The sequence below is a fragment of the Nicotiana tabacum genome, chromosome 5 (assembly GCF_000715075.1).
Source record: "Nicotiana tabacum cultivar K326 chromosome 5, ASM71507v2, whole genome shotgun sequence".
In the NCBI taxonomy this organism is placed as follows: Eukaryota; Viridiplantae; Streptophyta; class Magnoliopsida; order Solanales; family Solanaceae; genus Nicotiana; species Nicotiana tabacum.
In genome coordinates, this window is record NC_134084.1 from 126,626,196 (window position 1) to 126,635,914 (window position 9,719).

General features: G+C 32.5%; 1 protein-coding gene across 2 annotated transcripts; it reads right to left on the reverse strand.

The window, feature by feature from the left end:
* Window positions 1–348: 348 nt before the first annotated feature.
* LOC107818180 (threonine dehydratase 1 biosynthetic, chloroplastic-like) lies at window positions 349–7,803 on the reverse strand. 2 transcript variants are annotated; one of them, XM_016644130.2, is made up of 8 exons: window positions 7,227–7,803; window positions 5,218–5,397; window positions 4,632–5,108; window positions 3,519–3,767; window positions 3,361–3,434; window positions 1,338–1,455; window positions 870–1,004; window positions 349–757 (listed from the first exon to the last, which is right to left on the reverse strand). In XM_016644130.2, the coding sequence occupies exons 1-8, from the start codon at window positions 7,659–7,661 to the stop codon at window positions 617–619; spliced, it is 1,809 nt and encodes a 602-aa protein (XP_016499616.1). In that variant the 5' UTR covers window positions 7,662–7,803; the 3' UTR covers window positions 349–616. The 2 variants fall into 2 exon arrangements, with proteins under 2 accessions (XP_016499616.1, XP_075110146.1); XM_075254045.1 differs by having other exon boundaries at window positions 3,361–3,430; window positions 3,515–3,767; window positions 7,227–7,796.
* Between the last annotated feature and the right edge of the window lie 1,916 nt (window positions 7,804–9,719).

The following is a 9,719-nucleotide window of genomic DNA, read 5'->3' on the forward strand; positions in this document are numbered from 1 at the left end:
TTTTCAACCCCAATACGTAGAATAGACACTACCAGCCTAGATTACCATGTTACACCCACCCACAGATGAAGACTTTAGTTTTAAGGTGTATCGTGTATGTGAGCTGTGAAGTAGGTGTGCAGTTTTCAAGATTCCCACTGAAGTCTGCCAAAGGAAGTAAATTATTTGTTTCACTCGGAAAACAAACCCACAACCTATTATCTTAATATAATCCCAAAAGTAATTCTTCAAATTCAAATCCAAGAACCCGCAGAAAAACGAAACGAAACCAAAAACAAGATAATGAACATGAAACAAAACTAATTTTAGTCCAAACACATGATGAAGCTGGGATTAAGAAGGCCAAAGTTGAAAAGAAGAGATAACTCCTACAATTATCTTGCAAGTGAATTGTTTGTTCATGCCTTCATGGAAATGGAGGCCTTAAGATAACATACAATGATACAAATAGCTATACATACAAAAGATAAGAACTAGCCCAAAATCACCTAGCACACTGGATCTATGAACCAAGCATCATCCGCTAACAACGAGAGCTCAAAATGATCTAACCGGGAGAAAGTGAGGTCGGCAAGTTCCACATGTTATTTTCTTTGCATTATGAGCTGCAGCTTTTTCACTGCATTATGAGCTGGAAAGCCTCATTGAGACTCTCCACTGCATATTCATAACCAAGACTGTCAGCCCGTCCCTGGAACTCATCGACCTCAGCCTGTGGAACTTGGATGCCGACTAGCACATTTGCACCAGTATCTCCCTTTCAGGACGAAAGAAATGACAGAAAAAATTAATCAAAACTAATAGCAGAAAAAACTAAAGAGCAGCACCATCAAAAGGAAGAATGGAAGAATGAGATTCCATATAGGTACCTGTGCACGGTAATGAAACAAACTTATATTCCAACGTGGGCTGAAAGCATCTAAAAACTTCATCAACGCACCGGGCTTCTCAGGAAAAGTGAATCGACACAGAAGCTCATTGAGGACATTTGTTCTGCCACCCATCTGAAAAGATGAGAGAGAGAGAGAGACCGAAAGAGTGAGAGAGAGACCCATCAATATCCAATGTGCACTGCATAAATTATTAAACCAGGTAGAACAAAAGGAAACATTTCATCACGTATGACAGGAAGTTAAAACTCATTTCTCTCTGTAAATGTACTCTCGAAGAATTAAGAATCTCAAGAGACAAAAACATTAATTTACTAGTGTTAATCGTTATAAGTTTCATAACATAGTAGTAAAAATCAAAATATTCGAAAACACTACTAGAATAACTACACATACTGTTTCATACTAGGAATTAGATCAATATGATATAGAGACTTAAAACATTACCAAATGCCTTAGATGATCTTTGACCAAGTCATTATCTGTAAGATTAATGGTTTGCAGATTTCCATATTTCATCCTCTCCACCATTTCTTCAAGTTCTAATTTTGTGTGAAGACCAACACTGCACATTAAAAAGGGGGGCAACAATGAAAAAAGCCAGCATTATTCAATTTAAAATTTTAACATAAATAAAATTAGCTTTATTATAGGTTATAATCTCTATATTATTAAAAGGAGAGGAAAAAAACCCTCCCCTTAAGCCAAGTAGCAGCCTTAAAATTAGCCACATGAAACGTATTAACTAATTAACTATTAACTAATAACTAATTAATTAGTCAAATATAACTTATTTCTTAATTAATTAATAATAAATAACTAAATCAAAATATCTATATATTTTTAAGAAAACTATTTTAAAAAAATTATATTAAATAACTTCAATATAGAGATATATAAAATGATAAGACTAATTTATTTTTTGAGATAAGAAATATTTTGAATAATAATTCATATGCCAATTTAATAATATTAAGTAATGGATAACACAATTAGATAAGCAAAGAACAAAAAATAATTTATGAGAAAATACAAAAATATAAGACTTATAATTAGAATTATGATGAGAAAAGTCGTACATATACACATAACTAAAATCATAATAAACAAACAGTCATAAAGTTAGAATACTAAAAAATGTATTCAAGAGATAGCATAAAAATATATATACTAATTAATTTTTTCTTGAAGGAAATTTTAGTTAATAAATAGAACTTATAATTTCATAATAAATAATATAAAAATATAAAGATACTATTATGATATTATACATAAGATAAGTTATTATGTATATAACACAAATTAATAATTATTAAAAATATTTATATGTTTTTTATAAAAGTAATAAAAGGTTTATCTCTTTATACTTTTGATGATTCAAACTTATAATTTAGTAAAACAAAAAGTATATTATTAAATTTTCAATAAAATACAAAATGAGAAAACTACTCAAATATTACAGTAGAAAAGAATATACGAAAAGAGGGGGATAAAGATATTTCTATGATATTTATATTATGAATTAATTAATAAATAAAAGATAAATAAATAACACTCAAAAAAATTACTGATAAATGTAGACAATTGAAGAATTTTGAGCAATATAACATTAACAACAACAACAACAATTTATATTTTGAACTATTTAAAAAACCAAAAAAATAACACTCAAAAAAATTATTGATAAATTTAGACCATTGAAGAATTTTGAACTGTATAACATAAGTTTTAAAAAAATAAAAATATTTTCAGAGTAAGAAAATATATATCTATGTTATATTAAAAAGATACTCCCTCTGTTCCAATTTATGTGAACCTGTGTGACTGGGCATGGAGTTTAAGAAAAAATAAAGACTTTTAGAATTTGTGGTCCTAAACAAGTCAGAAAGGGGTCCAGAGTATTTGTGTGGTTATAAAAGCTTCTCATTAAGGGTAGAATTGAAAGTTTAAGCTAAATTGTTTCCAAATTTAGAAATGGATCATTCTTTTTGGAACGGACCGGAAAGGAAATAGGTTCACATAAACTGGAACGGAGAGAGATAGTATCAAAATATTAAGCCAATTAACAAGTTAATAAAAAATTATATTATTAAATGTATAGTGCTAAGTACTTGATAATTTAATAATAATAATAATACAGAATAAATAAGGAACAAACAATTTATTTGATTACTATATAACGTGTATCCTTTGATTTTGTATAAATTTTGTTATATTTCAGTACAACACATTAAATAATAAAATGACTAACATTTATTAAAATAATATGATATATTAAATCATAATTTTTGTAAGATTAATACTCTATTAAATTATCCCAGCATTGCGCGGGTTCTAACACTAGTAATAGATATATGGAGAGGCAAATAACTGGGAAATATTAAAAATTTGTCGATGTCTTTTCATGAATAAAGTAAATCTATCAGCTAAAATGAGTCAAAATCTCTTTAGAATATCAAGGAGAACTTGCCTGTAAAGCACAAGAGCTTTTTCTTTCCCAGAATTGTATCTGTACTTGAATTCAGTGATATTCATTGGCCCTACCTGTAATCGAAGTGAATGCTTCAGTCTGCTGGTCAGGGAAGTGCTACTAACCAAAAAGCCATATTAAGCACTAAGGTAACCTACCATTTCAGAGAACTTCTTGAAGCTACCTGGCTCTTCTGCCATAAAAGTAGCAAGAACAGCTTCCCGTTGTCTACCGACATCTGCGAGTTCGGTTACCAATCTAAGTCTGTCAAAGTTCATGTTGGCTCCACTAGTTATTGCTACTATGTTTTCACCCTTGAGGCCATAGTACTTGCAGTATGCCTCAGCTCCAGCAAGAGCAAGTGCACCTGCAGGCTCTAGTATGCTTCTTTTCTCTTCAAACATGTCCTATCAAAGGAACAATGAACTGTCACATCAAAAGATGTATAACTCATGCAAAAAAGCTGTCTCACCAACAGTTGTTATAGACTTGCTGCATGAAAAATGGTCATATATATATCTCCAAGACCATTTCCGTACGAAAAAGAAATTTGGGCACAGAAACATATTGCTTCAGTGGACATTCCACAGTCTAGCCCCTATAAAAGGATGATCAAGTTTAGCTAAACACCATGGCCTCTCTTTTTTTCCTTTTATCTGATAACCGAGAAATCCCCGAGAGCTTGTGGCACACGGTTTGAAACTCGGAGGACAAAGGCCCGTCCCTCTACCCTTTTCCACTTAGATACTAACCTTTTGTTTGCGGCAGGATTGAACCAGTGACATGCGCCTAACCCACACATCATAAGTTGCGGTCTTACCACTAGACTGAAGCCCTGGGGGTAAAAGACCTGTGGTGCCTCTTCCCACTGATCATTTCTGAAATTTTGCGGAATGCTGGTATCGAAGTTCATAGCTTCCTACAATTTTTATACTATATTTCTTTACAATGTTTTAATTTTCTTTTACGATTCATAATTTTTCTTAAACCAACTTGTTCCATTCCATCTTTTAAAACATTGTCGCATAGTATCATCATATATAACACAAGAGGCCAGAACAAAGGTGACAAAAATAACAATTCCTAGCAAAGAAATAGAGGTAACTGACAAAAACTGCAATTGATAGTCTCATTTAGGGAGATTGGTGGTGGTTCAAGGAGCATAATAACAGACATTGAAAGATTTGGTCCTTAGTAAGATATAAGGTAAAAACCAAAACAGTCACATAATCCAGATGAAGCAACATGTAAAATAAAAGATGGAGGCTAACCTTTATAGATGCACATATAGCATCACGACCAACAAGGACCACGCCATCTATTAATTCCTTGCAGAGACGATAAGTTTCTTCACCAACCACTTTAACAGCTACACCATCTGCGAAACCCCCAACTTGGTCCAGCATTACCCTTTGACCATGCTGTAATGATAATGCCATTGCATTTGCATCAAGTGGCTCAACTCCAATAATTTTTATATCAGGGGCAACCCTTTTCAAATAGGCAGCAATACCAGCTATAAGACCCCCTCCCCCAACAGGCACAAAGACTGCATGAATGTTTTCTTTAAGCTGTCGATTTATCTCCATTCCAACTGTACCTTGTCCTATGATGACATCAGGGTGATCAAAAGGAGGGATGAATGTACGGCCTTCAGCTTCGGCCCGCGCTTTTGCGTATGCTTGAGCTTCATCATATGCGTCTCCCACTAGGACAACAGTAGCACCCAATCTCTTAACTGATTTCCACTGCTCAGATTGGGAAAACATGGTTTTAGAAAAATGGATAAGTTAAAATAACAGAATTCATTCAATACTATAGCTATAAAAACCAAAAGTGTAATTCAACAATCCTAACTTTAATGTCTGGTGTAGTAACAGGCATGGCAATCACAGCATTGCAGCCAAGTCTCTGAGCGGCTAATGCAACACCTTGTGCATGATTTCCAGCTGATGAGCATATAACCCCTCTTTCCAACTGCTCCTTAGAAAGTTTTGCCATCATATTGTAAGCTCCTCTGAGCTTGAACGAGAAGACCTGCCCATATGAGTATGTCAAATTTACTGAGTGTACTCTACTCCAATGCAGAATATTGTATTTCCAGTGATAAGAACCTCTTCTTTTCATTCATTCATGCTTTCTATCTTTCTTTCTGTCTTTTTTTGGAGGGGAGTTTAGAAGATCTTAAGGAGAATAACAGCCTACAGAAGTGCAACAAGCATTAACTTTTCAAAGCCAAAAGTATAAAGGAATAATATTTAGGGGAAACAAAAGATACAAAACTAGATAAATCCACAAGGTACACAGACTTAACTACTTGCTCCCATTGGCTCTATCCAAAAGAAAAGGATAAAAAAAGAACTTGCTCCCTTGATATAGGAGACATAAGTTTCAAGTTGCACTGAATAAGAAACCATGCATAGCACAATATTCATAAAGCTGAAGAACAACTAATCCAGCGAAAAATCAACATAAATAGCAGACAAATTCAGGTCAGGGTGCAGAACCAATCAGATAAGCACAAGTCCACTGTCTATTTTGCTTTTTCTTTCCCTAATGTAATTAAACCTCGTCTAACCCCAACAAGAAAAAGATCTGAATCAACCCAAAATGTAACAAGAGTGGATCAAAGCCAAACGACGGGTAGAGTAGAGCAGAGTCAATTTCCTCTTCGAGTGTCGTTAGAGTTTGGTCAAAGGGAAAAAGAAACATGAATACGTGATAAGAGAAAAATGCCTAACATGGACGTTCTTGAAACAATGCAATTACAGTAAGTTCAAAAGATTCCTTAAATTTCAAATATTTGAAGCATAATCAAAATATAATGAGACGAACCTCGAATAGCTTAGAATCTTTCTATCAAAGTTTAAAAGAATAAATTACAGGTACATGCCTGTATAGACAAATATTGGAAAATCAAGATCCAACAATGTGAGAAAATATTCAAGACATTAAGATCCAAAGCTACCCGACTTTTCCCCTAGCCCCAGCTCAAAAGAAGTCAACTGCTTCATTTTCCACACACTATATACATAAAAGCTTGTACATTTCTGACGTTTCTTGCATATCCATACCTTTTTTTTAATAAGTTGAGGAAATACATATCTAAGTAAAGACTTCATCCCAAAAACACATTCTCTAAGACCTCCCTTTCTGTTACGCGATTGCTATGCACAATAAGATATAGCACCAAATTTCTCGTCCTAATCCATTGCCCAACCTTTCAACCCTCAAAGGAAAACACCAAATTTCTAAAACCTGCTCTTGGCATAGCTTGGAGGCTCAACTTTCCCGAAACCAGTCACGTCAAAGAACAAAAAAGTCCTGACAGATCATTCTTAGACAGAGAATTGTAGGCAATCCCACAGGAAAAAACAAAGAGAACAAAAGCTACTTCAGCCATATGATATGGTTTAGTTCCAGAAATTAAGGAGAACGGAAATCTTAATAGTAGCTAAATCGCTACTTATGAGATGTACTTCTGGACAATAAATTACTATTACAGTAGTTTTATTCTATCACAAAAGAACTGCATAAACTTTCATTTGATATTTTGTGAAAATGTGTTTCTCATACCAAATACTCTCATAGTATTTTTCAAGTTTTCATTTGACTTTCTCATACATAATACTCTCTTAGTAACCAAATATTCTCTCAGTGTAAAGTAGCTTTCAGCTGTTAAAATATTAGTTCTGAAGAAATTCCATTTACACAACAACTACTACTATGCCTTGATCACAAACTAGAGTGACAAGCCTAATATTAATTAGCACAGAAATATATAAAGAACTTAATTTAATACCAAAAATTCAAACTTTAACAACTCCTATGTAAGGTATCAAAGAACAAAACCAAAAGATAGATACCGGCTGAAGATCCTCTCTTTTGAGCCACACATTAACTCCCAATCTCTCTGACAGTTTAGGCGCGTTCTGCAAAGGAGTCTCATAAGCCACGTCATACACTTTAGACGACAAGATGTTCGTCAAATACTCGTAACCAAGCTTACCACCGGTACCTAAAACCGGACTATTCGGTATTAAGAATCCCGGTTCGCACTGCAACGAGCTCGGCGAAACTCGTAGCAACGGAACCGAAGGAGCCGGTGAATCCTGTAACGGCTCCGGTGCCGCAACTGGAGATGACAAGATCTCCACCGCCTTAGCACGTATAAATGCACTCCTATTGATTTTTCTCGTTTTCACGGCATTAGTAGGAACAATGGGGGAGGTTTTAGCCGTTAAGTCCGGGCGGAGGCAGGAATTCAATGACTTTACAGCGGTAAAATGAAGAAACTCCATTTTGTAAGTATATAATAGAATCCGGCGGTGGCCGGGAAGTGGAGATTTAGCCGGCGGCGGAGGTCGTTGTCTAAGGGTTGCAGCGGAGAAAGGAGGAAGAGAAATGGCCTGAATTGTGCAATTTATATAGGGCCCTGTTTGTTTGGTTGTTGAAGTCTTTGTTATCAAGTCACTAAAATCTGTAAATGTGTGGGGACCTGAAGGTTTTCATAACACACGTGACTGTGTGTAGTAACTAGCAACAACAATAATAGATCAAAGTGAAATTTCACATACTTTTTGGTTTAATTATACTCCCTCATGTAGAAATATAACATAAAATATTAAGATTCAAAGAATATTTTTTTTATTTTTAGTTTCCAGAAGAAAAAATATACTATAAAATAATAATATTAAAGTTATTCGGATAAAAGATACTAGGAGTAGTAGTAAGTACTCCATTATGATTTTTCAATTTCAATTTCAATTTCATATTTTTCGAAAATGGGTAAATGGTAGAATTTGACATTTTTTCAGAAAATGGTAAATAGTTTCGAAATAATTGTTGTTCTATGCTTTTGAACCATATAGACCCTTTTTAATTATCTTCGTAAAAAATTTATAACCTCTTTGGTCAAGCTATAAAAATTAACTTATTTTGATAAGTATTTTTCTTAAAGTGCTTTTTTCAAAAATATTTTGGTAAAAAACTGTTTGTATTTGGTTAATTTATTTGTAAAGCACTTCTGAGCAGTAATTAGTATTTGTCCAAACTTTTAAGAACCGCTCGTAAGTGTATTTTTCTCAAAAGTGCTTTGAAGATAAGCTATTTTTTTCTGCTTCTCCAAAACTGCTTCTACTTCTACTCAAAAGCAATTTTTTCCTCTAAAAGCTTGGTCAAATACTTCAACTTTGAAAAAACACATTTTTCTTATAAAAAAGTTTGGTATGAAAAAGCTTGGCCAAACAGGCTATTAGTAGGCGTTTGGACATAAAAATTATGATTTTTGAAAAGAATTGTATTTGAAGTTGGGTTGAAAATTAATATTTGGAATTTGAAATTATGTTTGAACATGCATTTCACTTAAAAAAAATATTGCAATTTTGTGAGTGGAAAAAAAATCTAAAAATTTTGAAAAAGTGGTCAAAATTACTTTTTGATTTTTGAAAAACTCATTTTCAAAACCTTGCAAAATTTCATGGCAAACACATTTTTGAAAAAAAAAATTAAAAAGAAAATTTTGTTATGGACAAACGGGGCATTAATTGTTGTGAATAGCTTATTTGAAAATATTACTTCAAAAAGAAAAAAAATATACGAGATTAAAGAAACAAAGATCATATACAGGTCAATTCTTCTATTTATTTTTTTAAAATTTGCTAATTAAAATATGCATAAACAGGTCACTAAATCATATATGCATAAACAGGACAATAAATCATACTTTTCGTAATTAATATATTGAGAAACGTTTGAAAAATCCATAGTAAAAATGTGTTCCAACTCAAGAAATTATATTAGTATCTTATAAAAATTGTTCAAATGGTTAAAAATAACACAGTTTCAAACAATAAAAAAATTTACTATCTTTCGCACGATTATGAGTATTACATTAGAATTAGCTAACCATTGATTTTCCTATTTCTTGAAAACTAGGAAAATTGTCACTTTCCCTTGCGGTGTCTCTTAGTATGATGAAAGGAATACAAACTAAAATATATATATATATAGAGAGAGAATTGGAAGTCGTACAAATACTTCTATATGGTATACAAGTGCTTTCTTCCGATCTCAAATATTAATTGTTCGGATATGATTTTGTCTTAAAATAATTGACGTTTTTGAAAAAAATAAAAAGTAAATCATCATTTTCAAACCTACTTGTAATTTACTTTTTAATTAATGGAGTGTTTATTAAGTGTGACATTTAAGGTAGAGATAAATGGTAATTTTAGACATACTCTTATAATTAAGGTTATTAAATGTCTTCCTTAAGAATACACAAGAATCATAAAAGACAATAATAATAATAATAATAATAATAATAATAATAATAATAATAATAATAATAATAATAA